The sequence below is a fragment of the Ostrinia nubilalis genome, chromosome 17 (assembly GCF_963855985.1).
Source record: "Ostrinia nubilalis chromosome 17, ilOstNubi1.1, whole genome shotgun sequence".
Lineage (NCBI taxonomy): Eukaryota > Metazoa > Arthropoda > Insecta > Lepidoptera > Crambidae > Ostrinia > Ostrinia nubilalis.
Window position 1 is genome coordinate 10151208 of NC_087104.1, and position 24600 is coordinate 10175807.

Sequence of the window (24600 nt, forward strand, 5' to 3'; positions counted from 1 at the left end):
TGGTTCTTCAAACTAAAGCAAACTTGTCGCCTCCAAAGTTATGGGTCCATTGTACTCAAAGCATTTAGAGCCTGCTACGAGTTGTGTAACTTTAGACTCTATGTCTTTGAAATAAGAGCTGAAGCGTTAGCATAATTTCAGGTGGCATAACCGCTGGATTTCAGACGTATAATAACAAACTAAGATCTTGGAGGGTCCTCCTTTTGTTAGGGAGTGAGCTATTCAATAATATTGCTTGTTATATTGCTCGGTCAGAAAGGCATGATTGGATCAGGATCCTAATTTATTAGATGATGATATTAATGCCACAGTATATGTTATCTACTGTGTTAATTCTTCGCCCGCGTGGAATTTTGTCTGTCACAGAAAAACTTTATCGCGCGCGTCCCTGTTTCAAAAACCGGGATAAAAACTATTCTATGTCCTTTCCCGGGACTCAAACTATCTCTATGCCAAATTTCATCAAAATCGGTTCAGTGGTTTAGGCGTGAAAGCAAGACAGACAGAGTTACTTTCGCATTTATAATATTAGTATGGAAGTATAGATTGGTATACTATGTAGGTAATATGTAATAGAGTTTGCATTTTGCTGTCTTCATTTTCGACAAAATATTTAAATAGAATTAAAATCATAGTATATCTCAGAAATTTGAGTTCTGAAAATCTATTTCTTATAGCTATAGCTATAGCTTCAACTTCAAAATAATTATATTGATTCAAAACATCTATCTGACAGGTTCTCAGAACGATATCGTAGAATTTCCTAAGCTCTAGAATCCGACTTTCAGCAAACATTGTCCGTGGTGTATAGAATATCGTCGATGCCTAAGGCCGCGTTTATTGACATGCGGAGCGTATAATAGCACTATAAATTAGTGAAAAGTTGCCTTTGGTAAAATGTGCATTTTGATTGCAAATATGGCAACATCCGCCAATATGGCACCGCCTAAAATCCGCCATTGTGATTTTTTCCAATTTTAATATAGCCAGTGTCACTCTTACGATTAAGACGAATCTAACGACACCTCTCACGCATTGACAAATTGGTCGAGCCGTTTAGGCTGTAGGCCGTGCCAAAGAAATATACATAGGTACATACCCACATACATACACTCAAAAAACATAACCCTCCTTCTGGCGCAGTCGGGTAAATACCGCATCAATTCGTCAAATCACACCTTCATAAGATGTAACAGCCTTATGCCAGAGTAAAATAGGTCCACTCCCATTCTTCCCGTAAAAGTTCCTATGGTGTAAAAGGCGACTAAGAAACATAGGCAGCGTCAGGCCTCCCAACCCATTTGTCCAGCATGGGGAGTATAAGCCTAATCCTCCATTCCTCCATTTGCCAAGCTTCTGGTAAAAAAATTAGAGAGGGTCGTGCTCCAGCAATAGATACTAAATGACCTGATGATGATGTCTCCTACTCCGATTGGTAAATCCTACTATGGGCCTCATAAGAAGGCTCAAGGTCACCTATAGGGCGATGGAGCGTGCTATGCTCGGAGTTTCCCTGCGTGATCAAATCGGAAATGAGGAGATCCGTAGGAGAGCCAAAGTGACTGACATAGCCCTCAGAATCGCTAAAATCAAGTGGCGGTGGGCGGGGCACATAGCTCGTAGAGCTGATGGCCGCTGGGGCAGGAAAGTTCTTGAGTGGCGACCACGAGCCGGAAGACGTAGCATGAGCAGGCTTCCCACTAGGTGGACCGAAGTTCTGGTGAAGGTCGCGGGAGGTGCCTGGATGCGAGCGGCGCAGGACCGGTCTTTGTGGAAATCTTTGGGGGAGGCTTTTGTCCAGCAGTGGACGTCTTTCGGCTGAAACGAACGAACTATACCTACTAACTATAGTATAGGCTAGTTGTTATCTATGTATACGGATACCACAATATGATATGCTCGTAGATATGGTATAGCTGTATAAACCCTGTCCCGCCCGCGCTAAGCTCATTGTATAACCGCGCTCTAACCCTTGTTTGTACACGTTCTGAATAACCTGGTAGGAGGGGAAGCAAATATTGAACGTATTCAAGTTTGCAAACAAAAGTTTAGACTCCTTACTCATTGTGAGTCCTTGTCTATTCGCGCGAGAAAATCTTGTTACCGGCCAGTTGTAAATAGGTTTTAAGGTTTTAATAACTCTAGTGGTTTGAAACCTCTGGCAAATAGGTGGGGCGACTGTGGCGCAACGTGAATACAACGTGAGGTTTCCAAACAATTGACGTTTGTAAGCTGTCAAATCGTCTCGCTGTCAAGTCATGCTGTCACCCCGCTTTATTCGAGAGCGTTGTTAGGAGCGTTGCTGTATTTCGATTCCATACAAAATGCGTAGTAGCGTGACGGACGACAATCAAATTGTAAACGTAACGTGTACCCTCACGTCGCGTTGCATTGTTTGAGCCTTTAGAGATTTCTTGCAACATTATTCCTTAATTTTTTTGATAAATTTTGTTATTTTTTCTAACTTAGGCTGAACCATCTTACTTTAACTTAGACAAACGTCAAAAATCTGTCAAACTCCATACAAAAACACCGGTCATTGTCATACGCCCGTATTCACAAACATTACCATGTAGTCCAGTAGAATTAGCTTTTAAATCGGAAATAATTCCTACAAAAGATTTTATTGTTTTAATGGCTTCATTGGTTGCCCATTAAGACTCTCCTAAGTTTTCGACTTCGACGGAGTTGTGCTTAAGTGGTGGGGGCCCCCGAAAGGGGCATTTTTTCGGTTTTCCGGTTATGCCGCGTAAAGGACTTACCCTATCAAAAAGTGGTCTTCATGACGGTTGAAGGGCACTTAATCCTGCATTGAATAAGACCAAATTCATATGTTTTGGACAAACCGTTCTCGCGCTAAAGTTCGGCAAAGTAGAAAATATACGTATAATTAATGACCCTCTCCACGTCCAATGGTTTGTTACCCACAGGCTTCCAAGTCTTGAAAAGGGCCACCTCAACCAGTGTAACCCTATCAAGGCTTACGAGCTTGATGCGCCTATCCTTGTTCGTCCCAGCCGTTCCTTAACTGCGGTTGCTGCACCTCTTCCTGGCACTCACCTGAACGACTCTGTGTTACCTACTGTGGCTGCCCCTCTTCCTTGTATCCTCCTGCATGACTACGTTGCCTAGCCGTATGCCTGGTCTAAGGTTCGACGCCAAAAATCAACAACAACAAGTTCATATTAAAACGCTGAAGAGTTTTTTGTTTGTTTGTTTGAACGCGCTAATCTTAAGAATTACTAGTTTGATTGAAATCATTATTTTTGTGTTGAATAGCTCATACATTGAGGAAGGCTATAAGATATATACAATCACTCTACGACTAACAGAGGCGAAGCAGTAAAGAAAAATGTTGCAAGCACGGGAAATAGTATTTAAACTATTTTCACTCGTACGAACTTGATTTTGTGGCGTCGAACCTTGGACCAGGCATATGGCAAAGCAATGAAATCGTACAGGAGGGTACAAGGAAGAGGGGCAGCCACATTAGGTAACACAGAGTCGTTCAGGAGAGTGCCAGGAAGAGGTGCAGCAACCGCAGTTAAGGAACGGCTGGGACGAACAAGGATAAGCGAATCAAACTCGTGAGCCTTGTTAGGGTTACACTGGTTAAGGCGACCCTTCACAAGGCTTGGAAGCATGTGGGTAACAAGCCATTGGACGTGGAGAGGGTCATTAATTATACGTATATTTTCTACTTTGCCGAACTTTAGCGCGAGAACGGTTTGTCCAAAACATATGAATTTGGTCTTATTTAATGCAGGATTAAGTGCCCTTTAACCGTCATGAAGACCACTTTTCGATAGGGTAAGTCCTTTACGCGGTATAACCGGAAAACCGAAAAAACGCCCCTTTCGGGGGCCCCCACCACTTAAGCACAACTCCGTCGAAGTCGAAAACTTAGGAGAGTCTTAATGGGCAACCAATGAAGCCATTAAAGCAAAAAATCTTTTGTAGGAATTATTTCCGATTTAATCAATTTTTGTGTTTAATTCTACTGGCCTAATGAGGTCTCACAGTACGCGTGGACAGGGTGACACACGAACTAATCACAGAGCTTTATTCAACGCTGTGCGTTTGATTTGATGCTTCACTTAAGTAAGTATCGTTTGTGAATACGGGCGATAGTTACGGTTAAAATAAGTTGGTGCAACTCAGATGATACTTAAGGTTTTTAAAATTTACTTAAATTGTGAGTTTAGTGTGGTATGCAATAAAGAAATAGATTCAATATTTAATTTCCCAGAAAAAATTAACAGTTCAATCTCTGAAAATACACGTAGAGCAAAGATAAAGCCGTGAGAGTCCCGTAATGTGGGTCCCGGCCATTAAATTGAATTCCAACCTGTCAAGGGCGGAGCCGCCCTAATGTATTTATTTACATACTCGCCCCGGGTTCTAAGAGATTGTACAGACAACACACCTAACACTAACACCTTATGCAGTCGAAATAGAAGCTATTTTCCAGAAAAAATGTATAGTGATGTGTCCTACGTCCACTTTTACCTTTGCTTTTTGAAGAACGTGTCGCGAAAAAGAAGATTGACCGACGCAAATTGGCGGGTAATTCGTTTAATTTGCCCTTAATTTCTTTAAGCCTAAGGGAAAGGTTAATTTATTAATCAACCTGTGATGCGGTTGTTTAATGTGTGTTTTACCAATGGTCGAATTATTACTAAAGTAGAGCGGTTGTAGAGAGTTATTTACAAAGAGCTACACGAGCAATAGTAATGAAATAAACCGTAACTCTATCATGAGTTTAATCATTACTTGAGAAGGTAATCTTTCTAATCGGAGTAATTATAAGTAAGTAAAGAAAATGTTTGGAAATACTAGTGATTACTTTCTCTTTATTTATGTGGAGTAATTAAGATACAGATTTAAAAGAATTGTATTGAGTACTTACAATTATATTCAGATAAGTGTATAAAAAATCGGGATGCAGCACATCAGTAGTTACAATATCTCACTACTCTCTCAGTTTCCTTGGTCTCTTTTCATCTTCTAACACTTTGTAAACACCTACATAAAATATGACAGTACTTTCAAACATACAACGTGTCGCATAGATACATGTAATACATAATAATAGCGCTACAACTTCAACAAAATAGTTTTCGTTACCTCACCAAGTGTAACTGCACCGCCAAAACTGTTCTTATTCCACTAACTATAAAGATGTTTTTATATGCAGTTGTCAATAACGATCACGGTTATTTAATTGACTCGCACAATTATATTAATTATGTCTAGCACCCGCTGATCAAATATCTATAACGCTAATTGGTAACAAGATTCCCTTGATGGGGCTTGGCTGGTACGAGGAACAATACAGGTTGGGCCAAAAAGTTTTGCATATAACAAAGCTTGATTTCTGGAAAACGGTTAGAGGTAGGGACGTGAGGGTGATGGGAAACTATGCATAATTTCATAAATTTTTAGTCACTATAGAACGCTTCATGAAACAACAACGTGCTTTTGCAACTGAAAATGCAGTATCAAAATGTTTGTTTAATATTCTTTGTCGATTTGTTTTATACTAAAGCAACGGTCCCTAAAAGGGTTCCATAAAAATCATTGCCTTGATAAAATAAAATACACAAAAAGCACGCTGTTGTCCCGTGAAACACTCCTTGGTGACTAAAAATTCATGAAATTGTGCACAGTTTCTCGTCGCTCCTCGTCCCTAACTCGAACCATTTCCAAGAAATCAAGCGTTGCTATTTGCAAAAATTTTGACCCACCCTGTACATTGTACGGACGACAGCACATGAAAGTATACATTTTTGTTACAATATCAATAGTAAGAGTACTACAACTACACAAGATGCCAGTATTCAGCTTGACGTGCCCTCGTCTGTACGTAATCCACTTACGTAGATATACGTTGTTATTCCCCAAGATGGCGGCGGGTCTTGTTAAAATTTAATATAATTTTCGGACAATTCGGTAATTGCCATTTATGAATTGGGGATAAGGAAAACTCTCCAAACCTTATTGTATGTTATAGGGGAAAATGCTGTTGAACGAGTAATTTTCCAAGTATTTGTTTTATTACAATTAATACGCGACTAACTGACTCGGCGAATTTTGTGCTGCTTTTGAAAATATTCTACGAGTATAGCCCATGTTCAGTTTTTGAGCCTTTTCAATTCAAACAAACAATCAAATTCTTCTTTATAATTAGTGCAGATTAACATGGAAAAATTCAATGTGACTTTTGTACTATCAGTAAGCTACCACTAAATATCCAATTTCTTAAAACATTTTAAACTTTATGTCAGTTATAGTAATGTTGAAAATTACTTGTGGACTTTTTGAAGTGCTGCAGGTGAAGTACCTGCTTAAGGTTAATTAAGTAGGTGTTTTATCATTTATGTGAATTAACAAGCAAAGGGTTAGTCAAAGCAACTATGTTTAATTATGACATAGTTATAATACTAATGGCCCATAGCGACACTAATTATGCTCGCTAACGATACAACAATAACGTGAAGCTTATGCCACAATTTAATTAAGAAATTACAACGAAAGTGTACTTGAGAGAAGAGAGAACAGACTGTTACTTACTCCTAACGAAGTGATAAAGCTTTTAATTAATTCAACAAAATACCTTTTTCATAATAACTTGACTTTCTTTTTTCATCTACAATTTCCAGTAGGAATTTGTTCATAATATCAAACTACATGTGCCCGCGACTTCGTACGCGGGAAAATAGTTTGAATAATATTTCCCGTTTTTGCAACACTTTTCTTTACTGCTCCGCCCCTATTGGCTATAGCATTGGTTCCCAAAGTGGGGGGCGCGCCTGCCAGGGGAGGCGCAAAGACCTTTAAAGGGGGGCCATCTGTGTAATTAAGTATAAAAAACCTGCGACCGCTGAGAGAATGCATTCCAGACTGCTCGATACGACCAATAAATAATCTTGAGTGGAGAAGGGGGGGGCGCAGAATTTTTTGTATGGTCGAAAAGGGGTGTGTCTCAAATAAGTTTGGGAACGAATGGGTTATAGGATGATGTTACAGCCAAGCCTTCCTCGATAAATGGGCTATCCAACACACAAAAGTTTTTTTTCAAATCGGACGAGTAGTTCCTGAGAATAGCACCTGACATACGAGTACTATGCATGAAAATGTTCGTTACCTGTACACCGCGCAAGGTATCTTAGGTGTGTCATAATTAGTAACTCCCAACTGAACGCTCCCGCGCTCAAAGGAAGCGAGCGGTTTATGTAAGGCCGCGGCCATGCATATGCGGAGCCTGGTGCGGAACTCAATGCTATCGGAGTTTGGTTCTGAAAACACGTCTTTAAAAACCAATCTACGACACATAAGACTACATTTTTTTTACCAAAATCTTTTTTTAATGCGGAACAAGGCAGGTATTTGACCACAATCACACCAGTTGTTCAGTGAGATGCAGTCTAGGATGGTACATACCTTCGTGATGTGATTGTGTGTGACATAATATGATACTAGTGTTAGCTTGACGTATTGTCGTCTTATTATACTTAGCTGATAAAACGGATCCCTGTTGGGACAGACAGTTTCAAGTGGCTAGCGACCACCCACCGGAAGACATACTACGCTTGATATGCTTCCCACTTACCACTCGGTGACAGACAGTCCGATGACGGTTGCGGAAGTGCCCGAATGCGGCATCGTAGCATCGGTTATTGTGGATATCCTTGGGGAATGCAAAAGGGAACAAGCATTTAGAATCCGAAGATTGTGGGATAAACTCAAAGTCCAATCCCGATCAAATAACATTTAAAAGTACAAATCTAATTACGATACGCGTATGTATGTAACCTAAATTGAATTGTGTCAAATAGACGATTCATAGATAATCATGTTAATTAATTATGATATACATAGGCAGGTCAACTCTTAGTCCGGAACGCATTCCTGCACGTCAATTTTATGGTTATAGGGCGACTCCTGAATTTGATACACTGATATTACGTCTAATTTCTTTGTTAACGTCCCACACGGTAAGATCCTCACTTAGGTAGGTATATAAAAAGGCAAGGAAAGCAAAATAAGCGAAGCAAGGAACTCTGAAGAGAAACATGTAAGATCTATCACGTGCATTGACTCTGATGTTATCACATTTGATTATTCTGCCTACGCCCTGTTTCACGCACTGCACTCAGCTCCGCATATGCACGTGCATTAAGCGTTAAGATGCGCCTACAACCAACGGCCCACACAAATTGAATACTCTCGAGGCGTATTTTTACCAGCAAGTGTTAGGATAATTTTATAAAATATTTAATAAATATTTAAAAATAATTTAAATACCACATAAAAAAAAACAATAATTAATTTTAATTTTTAAAAGTATTGGATATCGACTGACGTCAGATCCGGCAATTCGCTTCGTCGATTCACTCACTCATTCAAGTTCTGTTACTCATTCGGTCGTTCACTTTATTGTAATTCGAGCACCGGACAGTCAGTCGCTATCCAACCTCTGCTGTGAACGGACGTCTTGAGGAAAGAAAGAAGAAGTATTTTAAAGTGTTTAGTGGTGGAAATACTGCTCCGAAATACTATTCATTATGAAATACATTGATCGATTAAATACTTATTATTTACACCGTATTCGTTTTACTCTTAATATTATTCCTGAACTCCTTTTACAAGATTCCATCAATTTATTTAAGATGGAAACATTTTTTGGTAACCGGTATGCAAATGACATCCACTGCTGGACAATGGCCTCCCCCAAGGATTGAATTTTTCGCAATATTTTGTAATTTCGTACGGCAATTTAAATTTTGATGACATATCGTCTACGCCCCGCTCAACGCCCCGCGTAAGCCCCGCTTGTGCATGAGCGCGCACTAATTGAGTGCGGGCGCGAGCGAAATACTTTGCGCCGTACTTAATAGGCATCGCGGTTACATTGGGGTCTCATTATCTGTGAGTCACACTTATAAAGTACGAACACTTCAATTACGTGGCATCAAAGGAAAATATGCTCAGACACTTCTGAAATATGTGGATCTTTTGACAAAACATTTTGTCTGCGATATTCGTGTATTTCGTCGTTAATTTGAAGCCCTAAAATGAACACAGCGATTTTATACGATTTAAACTAGGTAGGTACATAATAAATTACTATAATAAAATTAACCTCTTTTATATGCAACAAACGATATTGCCATAATAACCATAACCAGCTTTTATGTAATTTGTGACTCTGCCATAACTCTTTATGTTCGCAGTCGGACTTTGCTCTAGGTAAACCTAGGTTAGTTTCAAGAACAAAGGTGCATGTTTAATTTCACATATCGGACATTTCATTATTAATAATACAAAACCTATAGTAATCTTTTTGTCTAACGGGTTAAGTAAAGCTCTTGCCTTGCGTCCAGCAGAGGACTGGCATTAACTAAAATTATGATGTTGATCTTCTTTAAATGATACTTATCATTATGAACGTCATCACCTTGACACAACACATCACTTGCAACGACACATCATGACATCATAAACTTATGCTTTTTCCGTATCGCGTGATCCACCTTCATTCAGTCATTACAATAAATGGACCCGAAAACGCGGGAAAGATGCCTAATCTCTTTCGTAAACAAATGTGATGATGAAATAGAATTTTACTCCCTGTACTCAAATGTGTCCATGATACTCTAACCATCTCACTATCCTCGACATTTGAATGTGGCTGATCAGTGTGCCGTCACCATAATACCTGCCATTTGCGGCTTTTATTGTGGAAGCTGCGCTGGCAACCATAACTCTCTACTCGACCGCTCGTAAAGTACAACGACAGCACATCAACCTAGATACATTTTGGTTGCAAAATAGCCTGTATTACAACGAGATAAAACACCACTGTGTTTAGGTTGATGTGCTGTCGTCCGTACAATCTCGACTAGGTGCGGTAGTAGGCCACGTTACGTTATGCATTTTAATGCTGCTATAGATTTTGCGGTGAGATGACTAGCGTGATATAAAATTGCTTAGAAGCTCAAGCACCTTTATAAAATTGCTTATAAACATCCCATCTTTCTTGTCATTAATCGTTGAAATAAAGTTCAATATACTCGTACAGGCTGTAAGATTGTACAGAATAGTCCGAATCCAAATTTGTGTTCAGAACTAGCTTTTGCCCGTGGTTGCGCCCGAGCCTATCGGTCACTGAAAGTCTTAATCGCGCGTCACACTCGTCATAGTTTCTACATTGCCAATATGAGAAATGATTGCTTCTTTCTCTATAGAACATTTCTTCTTCTATTTCATCTTATAAATAAATAAAAACGTTTATTTGGCACAACACAATAATCTTCATCTATGTCCTTATCTAATAATACCAAATCATTTATTGTTCTAATAATGGGACATAAAGCTCGAGTTAATTTCTCACAATTGGCCTTTAAAAGGCATAGAAAGAGGTCTATGGTCTATTTACATGCCAAAATCTTGGTTCAGTGTTTTGTAGTAAAAAAAGTAATAACAGATAGACAAACAGAACAACATTCTCATTTACAATATTAGTACGGATTTTTCGTACTGTGAAAACGTTTTAAACTTATTTTCTGCCAATATCACTCAATGTATTGGCAGCACCAGCTGCAGGGTAAAAATGTTGGTTTCAATATTATTTACTTCTCGCATACACTGAAAATGGATAGCTATTGTTTGTGAGAGGAAGCCAATTTTGTAATAGGAAAACTATTTGTTAGTTACTAGTTAAATAAACCCCTGTTATTGGTTTTGTTAAAAGTAATACACTATTGTTTCAGCAGCAACTAAACAAACTTTTGCGCTGTTTTATTAACGAATGAAATTTTAAATTAAATAATAATAAATATCCCTGGACATTTTACACTACGCTTCTACAATGCATAGTTTTCTAATTATGAGCTTTTATTTCCAAATAAGAACTATCATACCTAAGCATTTATGTGATTAGCTTTACCGCTGGGTATTTTTCTCCAGACCGTTCCAGGCTCAATATCTACAAAATTAAGTCTAGTAACATCTTCGCTTGTTTTTTATTAAATTCCAGTGTTCTTAGACATAAAACAATTTGCTTAATAAACATTTGACCTTCCTTGACATGTCCTATCTAAACACAGTGAGAAGTTGTTTTTAAATATCTCGTCTAAAATCGCTCTTAAACTTTAAGGCCCGTTCCACCAAAGCGGAGCGGTACGGAGACGAGAGAAAATGTGCGGAGAAGCTGACAGGCTATTTACACCAAAGTGGAGCGGAGAAAAGCGGAGCGGTGCGGAGACGAGAGGAGATATGTGAGCTGTACGGTCAGCGTCCGTTCGTTCTTCTCCGCTCTTCTCCGCATCAAATTGTATAGAAAAACAAGTGCAAGATACTTCTCCGCTAGATCCATTTCCACCGAAGCGGAGCAGAGTGGAGAAGTGCAAATAATGGAATCTGATTGGTTATTCAAAAAACTTCTCTGCTCCGCTCCGCACCTCTACGCCTTGGTGGAAACTTGGCCTAAGCCTTAGTGGGTAAGATACCTTACTGCTCAACTTTGGTAATTAAGCAGGTACAGTTCTGCAGCCAGTATCGTAAAGTAGAAGTTTGGTAGATTCTAGTTAGTCATTAAAAGCTCCTTTAGGTCAAGGTGTGATGGAGCAACCAAAGTAGATATACATTAAGGAAACTGAACCTCATTGTTCTAACGCTTAGATACAAGTTTATGTATAAAGTTATACAAATAAGTCATGTCTGCTGTGATAAGTAATTAGAGGGCAGCGTTTTTTGTATAAAAATTCACCCTATTATATGGTTTGTAAAGTAGTACCTACGTAAAACTGAACTGGTGTTAGACCTCTATAGATCGTGTCTAAAGACATATCCCACCTCTTATACTCAATGTCAGGATCTAAAAGTTTAGCGTCATTGAAACCCAACCTGAATAGTCCCGGGGTATAGCTTACTGTCTTGAAAATAAAACACCTTCCCCTCCTATATTCTTCTCTAATTCGTTCGATTGCTGAAGTAGTAATTAATACTTCAAATAGTACTGAGAAAGAAGCTTCGTCAAATTTTAAATAACTTTAAAAATCGTATTGCCTAAGGTGGGAACCCATCGATTTGAGATATTAGAGAATTTTAGGCTGAGTTGCACCATCTAACTTTAACCGTAACTATAACGATGGCCGGTGTTTTTGTATAGAATTTGACAGACTTTTGGTAAAGTTAAAGTAAGATAGTGCAACCCAGCCTTAAAATCTAAGCTTGGCCAAGTCCAGTACTACAGGCCAAGTCTCATGCCTCACACCACACTCGCTCCCAATTACACGGACCCATTGACCCAGTTGGAGACTACCCGCACTCGGCCTGCAGCGGAGTGCATAGTTTTTGATGGGAACTTTACGGCTTTACCACCCCAAGAGGCTCGTGCCCCCACCTGAGTCCTAGTTTGTTGTTTATCCTGGACGTGAGACATTGAGGCCTCTATTCTGAGACAACACTCGAGTATAAATCCCTGAAGTGATAAAAAGTATCCTCGAGGACTTGACTAAGAAATAAGGACGAGTACTTATTAAAAAATTATACTTACACAAATTAGTTTCAAGCATGTCATTGCTTAAGTTCAAGTCGAATTTTATTATGAGCTTCGTCTCATAAACGGGTCTAAATTAAGTTAGTAGATAGGTATACGCAGGTATTCACAAACATTAGGTACTATGAGGTCCCACAGTGCGCGTGGACGCACAGTGACACATTAACCAATCACAGAGCTCTATTCAACACTGTGCTTTCAATTTGCTGCTTCACTTTTAAGCAAGTATCGTTTGAGATACGTGCGCGAGGCCTCTATTTGAGACAACACTCAAGTGGTACTACAAATCCCTGAAGTGATATACAAGTAGGATAGTCCTTGAACTAAGAAACAAAGATGAATTCCATAATTGTATTGCCTATTGTGAGATCAAAAATATACTTCTACAGTGACCTAAATAAAGTAAATGATACACAGGTAGGTATTACAGTGGTGTTACATACCTATGTAAGACACTCCGGTACAACAAAATGTGTACGATTGAAGTACGGCACCACAAACACCACAAATTAGTAGTTGTTGTAATAGTTGTACAATAAAATATACAAAATGATGCGCTGATTAATCTACAGTACAGTTAAAAAAAGGGAGCATTATAATAGCATTAGGTTTTACCGAAAAAATAAAAACAAATAATCTCAAAATCCGAAAGCGACGGAGTTGTCACTCCACAATCTGCTAATTTATTTAAATATCTCTTCTATTATCTGATAACGTCCCCAAAATTATAACCAGCAACTAATAGCTCGGTTAATTGTTATTCGGGTCACCACCGCCGCATTTATTCGGGCCATTACAAGTCGGGCCATCGCCGCGCCGCATCGCACCGCATTCGCAGCTTAAAAGCTAAACCGTACCGCTTTTAATTCACACAAACATTTCCCGCGAACAACGGCGTAAGTAATTTAATTAGGCAGTCGGCGCACGCGGGACAATAGTGATGGGATAATGATTTTGTAACGGTAATAATTTAATTTACGAAATAAAATCTACTTTAAATTACAAGGGAAGGTAGGGGTACAGTACAGTACCAGTAAGATAGGTTTTTATGTAAAGAATTTTGTCTGTTGTATTCTATATAAGTAAATAAATTATGCCAGATAACACCCGAATCGCCGTGGTCTCGAATTAATACAACGTTAAGATTCTCAAATGTCTTGTGCGTTTACGTTGTTGTTTACCGGTACAGAAGATGACCAGTGTAAGTTTTCATTTGATTCTGGCCAAAAATCCCGTTGTAAGGTAACCCTACATACATGTGGAACAAAATGAACAAGAAACTCAATGGGTAACGTTACCTACTAAAAATTGTCTTTTATAATTATTATGTAATTAAAAATATCTGTCCCATCACTACAGGCCGGGTCGCGCAGGATTATAATAAGCAGCTAAATTAATATTTGACGAGCATGCGTGCCCCCGACCCCGCACTATCCAATTCATACTTCATTTTCATTAAGAACGCTACGAGGTACGTACGAGTATGTGACCCAGGTTTAATTATTTGTACAGTCTGCAAAAGGGAAAGGAAATGAAAATATCTTTATTTAATTTTGGCCACGATTGGGTAGTTTAATAACGACCCATCCCATACAAGGGACTCTTTGCAAGTTGCCTTGTCTTTTGGGATCTACCAGCACTTCGGTCTTTTCAAGGCGAGAGTGAATAGGCACTTATATACAGGGCAGATATGTACCATCCTAGACTGCATCCCACTTAACATCAGGTGCGATAGTGGTCAAATAACTGCCTTGTTATGCATAAAAAAAATAAAAAAAAATAAAAGGCAAGAGCTTCTTCGATGACTTCTATGAACAATTGACTGCAGTAAAATAGAAAGACACTGGTTTTAACGCGACATTTATGACTGAGTTACATTATGTACTCACGGCTTGCCGTTTCGGCTGCTACAGCCGTGGTCAAAAGGTCTGTTCGGGCGTTAAGAAGACCCGTGTCTTTATATTTTAGTTGAAATGGAACGTGAAACTTTAAAATCTTAAATTGAATGCACATCAGACTATTCCTTTTTATTGTAACTTTTTAGAATGACACCTGAGTTCACTCTTCGTTTTAGAAGTTCTAATGCTAAGTGTTCAATGCAAACATCAGTCACTCATTCATACTTATTCATTCGTTCCTTTTTGACATTCATTCTATTGGAGAGAATCGGACGGATTGCACGTTGGAGTCTATAACCTCCACCCCAAAATTGTTTTACAATTAATTAACGTGTATCCAATGTGTCAATATACGCAATTCGAAATTTAACAAGTGTTTCCATGAACATTTGTTTTTGGTCCATCGAGCCTTCTACTTAGAACAGTGAAGAGGACAGTGATCATTTGTTTTTGTTCCATCGAGCCTTCTATAAAAGTGAAGAGGACAGTGAACATTTGTATTGGTCATCGAGCTTTCTATAAAAGTGAAATCGTGAAATTATAATATTACATGGAGTTTGGTGTGCTGCAAATTTACTCATAAAACTGAACGTTGGTGGTCATCCCACTACAACCTGAGTGCCGTCATCAATCTACCGACCGGGTGCCGATAGTCATCATATTTTATCAAAAATACTCAAAATACAAGTTCGTCGTGTGAAGAATCAAAATGGCTGAACGTATGCCGTCTCCCCGCCGAAACGCAAGACCATGAAGTTGGGCGCAGAAAGAAGCGAACATTGAACGAGTTGAAGAACGAACAAGAAGAACGAGGTGAACATAGGCGCTACTTCCGGAAGACATCATTCTTTACTTCTTCCCTTGTTAATGGCGATGGACTTATTCTGTTTCGCCACTAAGTGCATAAAAATCATTCATTTCTTCCGTTCCTTCCCGCGTTTTTATATAGTTGGCGTCCTGTCATCTGTCAACTGTCTTTCATTCGTTCGTTTCATTTTATCTTGTCGTTAGAAATTTGTCTCTTCGGGATTTTGGATAAAAGTTTAGTAAATAAAGTCGTGGTTCAATTTCCAAGCCATGGCCGAAAAGACATTAGAAAGGGGGTACGTGAAGGCAGGAATAACACGCCTAAAACACTTTTGTTTTTCGGATTCTTTCGAATCCGCAAGTGTCGACGCTCTCCGCTTAAAAAGAGAACGTTTAATTAATCTGTTTAAAGAATATGAATTAATAAACAAAAGTATCCTGAATACCAATGCCGATGACAGCGAGGACGTCGGCAAGGTTGAGGATGTATATTACGAGTGCATGGAGTTGTTGGACGCCAGACTAAACCGCCAAAATAATGGTATACAAAGAGAAAAAGGTGAGTACAGTCGTCTTCCACCAATAAATATTAAACCTTTTAATGGCTCCAACATTGTGGATTACTATCCTTTTATTAACATGTTCACATCGGTGATTGACAGTAACCAAAGTTTGACCCCATGCGAAAAATTATACTACTTTCGCTCATATTTAATGGGAGAGGCTTTGGATATTGTCAAAAACTTGACTTTAAATGGTGACAATTATCAGGAGGCATTAAAATTGATTAAAGACAGATATGATAATATTCCAAAAATGGTAAATCATCACATAAATAGTATTCTAGAATACAAGGCATTCAATAAATGCACATCTCAAAATATTAGGTCCCTGATAGCCTTTGTCAATTTGCATTTAGCGGCATTAAAAAATTTAAAGCAACCCGTTGAACACTGGGATTTGTTATTGATTAATATTTTGAGTAAAAAAGTAGATTCCTACACATTGAGAGGTTTCCATTTGGAAAGAGATGCAAAGACTCTTCCCACATTATCAGAATTGTTACAATTTTTAGAAAGGCGCGCATTAGCTATGGAGACAAATGAGGAGAGGCCTGCTCCAGCCAAATCAACCAGCAATGTAGCAGCCATCAAGACAACAATATGTAAGTTTTGTAAAAAGCCTGGTCATAAACTATATGAATGTGCATCTTACAAACTAACTTCAGTAAATGACAGGGTTGAGTTTGTAACAAAAAACAAGTTATGCAAATCTTGCTTAAATTCCCACTCAGGGAAATGTAATTTAAAAATTAAATGTGCAAATTGCCACCAACAACATAACACATTATTACATGTTGATACAGTTTCTAAAGTGGCAAATAGTGCAACTGTTGTTAGCAACACAGTGGCCTTATCAAGTGGCTCTCATGTGGGTGATGTGTTACTGCCCACTGTGTCTATCAGGTTAATTGATAAAAATGGTAAATTTATACATGCCAGGGCACTGCTGGACTCCGGCAGCCAAGTGTCTTTTATATCAGAAGCTTTGTTGAGTCAATTGGACTGTCAGATCAATACTGACAACCGTACTATCACAGGTGTATGTGAGGGCACGAGCAGTGTATCAAAAAGAGCCGAGGTGACAGTGTACTCCTCTATTAGTGACTTTAATGTAAAAACTTCCTGCTGTGTGGTACAAAACATTACTTGTTCTCTACCTCAGACATCATTTGACATCTCAACATTTAACATCCCCTCACATATCAAATTAGCTGACAAGAAGTTTAATCAGATGGGTGAGATCAGTGTTTTACTAGGATGTGACATATTTTTCCAGGTCCTGCAGCGTGAGTCGCTGCCAGTTACTCCAAATGGCCCTTTCCTGGTTAATACATTGTTCGGGTATGTGGTAGCAGGCAGCCTGCCTGTCTCCGCTGGTAACATCTCATCTTCTAATGTTTGTGTCACTATTAAAGGTAACAAATTTGGCTTCCATAATAATGCTTCTGAGACACCTTTTGATCCTATAGATCAAACATTTAATTATTCTGAAAATAATTGTAAAAATATTAATGACTTAGAAAAAACAATGTCAAATTTTTGGGAATGTGAAAAAGTACCAGTTTTATTCACTGAATCCTCATCTGAACAGCAATTAGCTGAAGAAATATTTTTGGAATCTGTTAAATTAGAAAACAATCGTTTTTCTGTTGCTTTGCCATTGAAACAAGATTTAGATCAGATTAATTTGGGTGATTCTTTGCACAGTGCCTTGCTAAGACTTTATAATTTAGAAAAGAGATTTTCAAAGGATCCTGAATTGTTTGTAAAGTATAAAGATTTCGTTGATAAATACCTAGCAGATGGCCATGGAAAGTATTTTGATATTTCAAACTATGATTTGAACAAAGGAAATGTTTATTTTTTGCCCCATCATCCTGTTTTAAGTAAAAGCAAAACCACTCCGGTTAGAGCAGTTTTTGATGCTAGCATGAATGCTAAAAATAAAGTTTGTTTGAATGATTTATTGCTAAATGGTCCTACAGTGCAAAAAGATTTGTTTGATATACTTATATTACTGAGAACTTATAAATATGTTTTATTGTGTGACATAAAAAGCATGTATAGGCAGGTTTTAATTGAAAACAAGTTTTGTTGCTTACAAAATATTTTATGGCGTGAATCTCCGCATGATCCTGTTCGTTGCATTCAACTGCAAACTGTCACTTATGGCTTAAAAAGTTCTTCTTTCCTAGCTACACGATGCCTTATCGAACTTGCACAGCGCTACAAAAATGACTATCCTTTAGCATCTTTTGCCTTGCTTCATTCAAGTTATGTTGATGATATACAATGCGGCTCTAATCAACTGAGTGAGTTAGAGCAAATTAAGAATGAGTTAATTAAGCTTTTGGGTTTAGGAGGCTTCTCATTGCACAAGTGGTGTTCAAATCAAATAGATATTTTATCAGACATCCCTAGTGAATTACACAGTGTAACTGAAAAAGATTTTGACAAAATTAACACCTACATTAAAACATTAGGTTTATCCTATGATCTGTTCTGTGATATGTTTAAAATAACTTGTCCAGAAATTAATTTACAAGAGTCTTACACAAAACGTCAAGTGTTAAGTTTTATTAGTAAATTCTTTGACCCGTTGGGACTTGTTGGCCCTATCTTTACACAAGCTAAGGTTTTGATGCAGCAATTGTGGTTTGAAAATCTAAAGTGGGATGAAGTATTACCAGCTGAATTACATGATCAGTGGGTTCAATTCGTTAAAAGCTTAATTAAAATGCATTGCATTTCTGTGCCACGAAATATAAATACGCTTAATGCTGTTTCTATAGAACTTATCGGATTTTGCGACGCCTCCAATAAGGCATACGGTTGTTGTTTATACTTACGTGTAATTGACGCTGACAATGTTGTTAGAATCATGCTGTTGTGTTCAAAATCTCGCATCAATCCGAGGAATAAGTGCTTAACAACACCGCGTCTAGAACTCAACAGTGCTTTGCTACTTGCTATACTGGCTAGGAAGGTGCATTCGATATTAACACTTAAGTATGAGATCAAGACGTTTTTGTACTCAGATTCTCAAATAGTCTTGTCATGGCTTGGAATTGAACCAGCGAAACTCAGCGTTTATGTGTCTAACCGGGTTGAGAAAATAAGGCAGTTGACAAGTGATTTTCAATGGAGTTATGTTTCTACAAATGAAAACCCTGCTGATTGTTTGTCCAGGGGTGTACAACCTTGTTCCTTACAAAATAATTTGTTGTGGTGGAACGGTCCATCATATTTGAAGGACAAAAATTATAAACATTGTAAAAGTGATGAATGTGTTGAAAATGTCAATACCTTACCTGAAATAAAAATGACTAATGTCTGTAAAAATGTTAATAACTTACCTGAAAAGACGGTCTCAAATGTATGTACTGCTCAGGAAAAGGATAATTGTATTGTAGAATTTTTGAATAAATATTCTGATATTGATAAAATGACAAGGATCATGGCATACATGTTGAGATTTGTTCATAATTGTAAGATCCAGAACAAAGATTGTAAATTGAGAGGTTTTTTGACGCCTAAAGAACTCAAGTCAGCATTGTGTTTAATTTTAAAAATTGATCAAGAAAGATATTTTCATGTAGAAATTAATAACTTATTATCAAATATGCCAATAAAGACAAATATTGCCAGTCTGAATCCATTTGTTGATGCTCAGGGTTTACTAAGAGTGGGAGGCAGATTGCAAAATGCTGTATTATCATTTACTAAAAAGCATCCAATTATTTTGTCTAAAGATTCAAATATTACTAAACTAATTATTTTACAAGAACATTTGAGACTTTTGCATGCAGGACAGAAATTAGTGTTAAGTAGTTTATCTGAAAACTATTGGATTGTTAATGCTAATAGGGTGATAAAATCTGTATTATATAAATGTATAATTTGTTTCAAATTAAAAGCAAAAAATGCAACTCAGTTGATGGGTTCATTACCTTTGGATAGAGTGCAAATGACTCGTCCATTCCAAATTGTGGGCACTGATTATGGTGGTCCCTTTTATGTAAAACAGAGTAGAATTCGCAAACCTGTTATAACTAAAGCATATATTGTTATATTTGTATGTTTTGTAACTAAAGCAATTCATATAGAACTTGCTTCTGATATGTCAACAAATACATTTTTGGCCTGTCTTAAGAGATTCATTGCTCGTAGAAATAAGCCTACCAAAATTTATTGCGATAATGCTGCTAATTATAAGGGAGCTAATAATGTAATGAAAGATTTGTATAAACTGTTTGACACCACAGAACACCAAAATGCTGTGATGAATTACTCAAACTCAGAAAGAATAACTTTTCATTTTATTCCATCTTATTCCCCAGTTTTTGGTGGTCTGTGGGAGGCAGGCATAAAAAGTGTTAAACACCACATGAAGCGTGTCATTGGTGATACTGTTTTAACTTATGAGGAAATGTATACTGTGGTTGTTCAAATAGAGAGCATATTGAATTCAAGGCCCATTACACCCATGTCTAGAGATCCTGAAGACATGTCCTATTTGACACCTGGACATTTTCTCACTGGTTCGCCTCTTATTACATATCCTGAGATTAATGTCACAGACGAACCAATTGGTAGATTAAGTTTTTGGAAACAATGTGTAAAAATGCAACAGTGCTTTTGGAAGCAATGGCACAAACAATACCTAGTTATGCTTCAGAGTAGGCCTAAATGGAAAAATGAGTCTAACAACATTAAGATTGGGACAATGGTATTGTTAAAGGACGACAATGTATCACCACTGAATTGGCCAGTTGGTAGAGTCCATGATGTTATGCCGGGCAAAGACGGCAAGGTTAGAGCCTTAGAAATAAAAACCTGTAAAGGTTCAATTATTAGAACTAGTATAATGAAAGTTTGTGTCTTACCTATTCATGAAGATTAATATTGTGTTAGCCAATAAAGGGCATTTCATATGTTTTTTAAAGAACTAGATAACTAGTAATTAAGAAAACTTCACTTTAAGATAAATAATCGTACATGCCAATGTGTGTAATCTTTGTAGATGTTTATGTTTATATTATTTTAGTTAACTTACTAAAGATAAAGTAGGTTCATGTTTTTAGTTTAAAGTTAAAGTAAGATATTGTATGTAAAGGTTTCGTAAGATAACGATTTCCTAGTTACTTTATTCAATCTTTTACGATAAGATTAGTGTTTGTAATACTGATTGACTATGTTTCGCATTGAAAGTTGGGTTTTAAATTCTATTTCAATACTGTCTAGAGGTTGTTTAATTCTAACTATTAGACCGTATAAAAATTAAAAACTTAAAATACAGTCCACTATTTATTTAGAGCGAGTTATCGAGTTAAATTTTTTATTTCATGTATTAAGCAGAAACTTTTGCCTTTGGCCCCCAATATGTTCAATGCAAACATCAGTCACTCATTCATACTTATTCATTCGTTCCTTTTTGACATTCATTCTATTGGAGAGAATCGGACGGATTGCACGTTGGAGTCTATAACCTCCACCCCAAAATTGTTTTACAATTAATTAACGTGTATCCAATGTGTCAATATACGCAATTCGAAATTTAACAAGTGTTTCCATGAACACTAAGTTCTCAAGTTGATTATAAGTTCACATGAAAATCTGAAATTCCTGCATCTGAATGGCTTTTCCGAATAATTATAACTTGGCTTAAACTTTAGAGCAGTTCTCTTAAGCAGTGTAAGTTTTAACTGCTTAACCCATTTGTTACTAGCGTACTTTTAAAAGAACGCTAGTTTTTACATAAATATTTTAACTCAAAACCTGCGCTTGGGTGCTATTAAAACTAAATTCCATTTCACATTTCTAAATGTTTTCGTATCAAAATAGTATAATAGAATTCCAACCCACGCTTTTCAACGACTTAATTTATTTATCCCAGCACACACTCGTCCAAATAAATACAAATAAAATCCGATGGCGATTCAATAGGAGCCTATTTTTAAGGGAAAGTCTCCCTTTTACCTCCATCCCTCCCACGTCCCTCAAATTGCAAGCGAATCCACTTGAAATGTGAAGATATATCACGAAATAAGAAATTTTACTCAAATGAGACGCTGTCTAGCTGTAATGTGGAAAACTAGACAGACATTTTCTTAAATTACTCGGTAAAGTTGGAAAAGCGAGGAAATGTTCATTGTTCGCTAACCGAGCAAAAATCTAATAAAAATGTTAAAGGTGATTTTGATATTTTATAAAACGTGGAATATGTAAATTCGTAACAATAAAAGTCAGCCGCAAAAATATTCCTAAATAAAAGGTAAAAGTGGAATTTTCTTGTATTCGTGTTGTTTTATTTGCTGAACTCACTCTCACCAGTTCTTTTTATTTGCTTCCTAAAGTAGTCGGCAGTCGAATTCTGCAATCAGTAAATGGCATCTGCTTCTTCTTTCTACTCATTCAAAAATATAAGAACTTTATTAAAACGAGACATCTTGAAAAAGTTAAAAAGCCTCTGTCAAAATCCTGAATCTGGCATGAAAAAAACACATTTTGACGTTTGAGCACATTTACCACGCGCCGTAACACATCCGAAGAATGTCACATGTCCGAAGAATCGTATAAAAACGTCACATTACCCTCTTCAAAGACCAATTCGAAACTACATGTCATTTAACGGCCGGCGCAACAGTGCTTGCAAATAAGAAAAAGCAAGAGTCAACGTAACACTCTAAAAAAGCCCAAACGCCCAAATATTCGTACGAAAACGTCACACCGCGTTCTTAACCGCTTCGAAACTCATAAAAAAACTCATTTTGTTTTTGAAAATAGGCTTTTAAAAAAGCACTTTTACACGTGCCAGTATTAACCCTACCACTGCTTCGGGACAATAAATGGGCCAGTGCTGAGAAGAAGCAGCGCAAGAAACTCAGTCACTATTGTCAGCTGCAAAGACTCTACTATTTCGAAACTACATGTCATTTAACGTCCAACAGTGCTTGCAATAGGAAAATCCAATAAGGAAGAGTCAGTTTGTTCTCTAATCGAGCGTCCGCAATCAGCCCCAAGTGGTCCGTTCGCGCGGAAAGCTGCCATCTTATTGAGGGGAATCCCGTGGTCGGTGTACCGTTCACGCTTTGTGCAGAACCATTTTGCCATTTGAATCAGATTTATAATGGACCTGCATTGGACCCTGTCCTTTTTCCCGGTTTTTGACGTGAACTCTGTAAATATTGATGCGACGGTTGAAAATCTACGGTTTTCAGACGTTCCGGTGGAAAATTAGCCAGAATTACCTATTCATATTAGTCTTTTTAATTACTATATTAATATTCAATTTTAATTTCGCCATGTGATGATGAATCTGAAAAAAATATTTCTGCCATTTTTGTCGTAAAGTGATCTAACGAAGCATGTTTATATAATGTTTTCAACGTATTTTTCATTGTTTCAGAGCGATTCGAGGAACAAAGAACACCCAGCACGTAATTCTCATAGCTGTCGTGAAGAAAAGGTAAGTTTGTATAAAATTTATTTATTACTTAGGCTTTATCTCTCTACTTAGCCTCAAAGTTAGCGAGAAAGTGACGATATTATTAATCGAAATTGGCCGAACTTTATTGTGAGTTTACTAATTATATAATTCATCCGGTACCTTTCACGATGTACAGTCAACAGACTACACTTTTTTGTTGAAAAATCGATCTTAACACAACTACAGAAGCTCCCACTGTGTTAAGCTGATGTGGTCTTTTGTAGTACATGTAAAAGTTGCAAACCAAGCTAGAGCTTTCGTATTTCATAGAAAACTCCTCGTTAACGTTTGCCGGTACTTATCGGTAAACAACATTATACGTATAAAAGCTTAAGCATATTCTTCGAGTCTTTTGTGTGAAGTTTCGGAGCTTACTTAAAACTTTCTCTGCTTATTGGAAATCGTCCATGAACAGTATTTGCAAGTAGGTATACATATACGTATCTGCGTAACTTTTTTTGGGCCAAATAAATTATTATTTCTTTCTTTCATAACTGAAGGTATAAAAAGTAATAAATACCGATATCGAAAATGAAAAAGAAACAGAATTTTATGGATTTAAGATGCTAAACCTTCGAGTACCTTTCTAAAACTAAGTAAAAAAGGGCGGGTTTATTACAGTCGGCTTTTTAAAATAACTACACAGATTTTAAAAAGTCGTGTATTAAACGTAAACAAGATCCTTTAGACAAAAAAATGCAAGACATGATCTCTTTATGCATCGTCATCATCATCATTTCAGCCACAGGACGTCCACTGCTGAACATAGGCCTCCCCCAATGACTTCCACATCGCACGGGGCGCATATAATATTTATGCATCTCTTGTTGAGATATTTTAACTAAACTAAAATAACTAAGGCTGAGTTGCACTATCTTACTTTAACTTTGACAAACGTCAAAAATCTGTCAAACTCTGTACAAAAAGCACCGGTTAGTGTTATTGTTACGGTTAAAATAAGATGGTGCAACTCAGCCTAAGAGCTGCAAAACTGTACTATTTCATACCGAGTCAATCGAAATCCATACATACCATACAGTATGTGCGAAAAATTCTTTCGTTTCGTTCTGCCACTCAAATTCGTTTGCCGAACAGAAAGCACTAAGGCTAAAAGCATGAAGTTTGGACGGTGCAATCATAATATTGCATGTTCCGAGTCGCTAGGTACCATACAATATTTCATTTAGGTTTTCACAAAAGATTTTACTTTACATTCTCGAACGCTAAGAGAATTAGTTTCCTATAAATAGTTTGGAGCATTACACAATTGTAGATAGA

General features: G+C 37.4%; 1 protein-coding gene and 1 long non-coding RNA gene across 2 annotated transcripts in view; both read left to right on the forward strand.

Annotated features, from left to right (window-relative positions):
- LOC135080246 (uncharacterized) overlaps positions 1-24600 on the forward strand; it is a 241271-nt gene that overhangs the window by 183923 nt on the left and 32748 nt on the right. The window contains exon 8 of the mRNA XM_063974930.1: positions 23242-23301. Within this exon, the coding sequence (XP_063831000.1) occupies positions 23242-23301 (60 nt within the window). The remainder of the gene's footprint in view (positions 1-23241; positions 23302-24600) is intronic.
- LOC135080041 (uncharacterized) lies at positions 14662-21397 on the forward strand. Its single transcript, XR_010258938.1, has 2 exons — positions 14662-16435; positions 17110-21397. It is a non-coding gene; the product is annotated as an uncharacterized LOC135080041 (long non-coding RNA).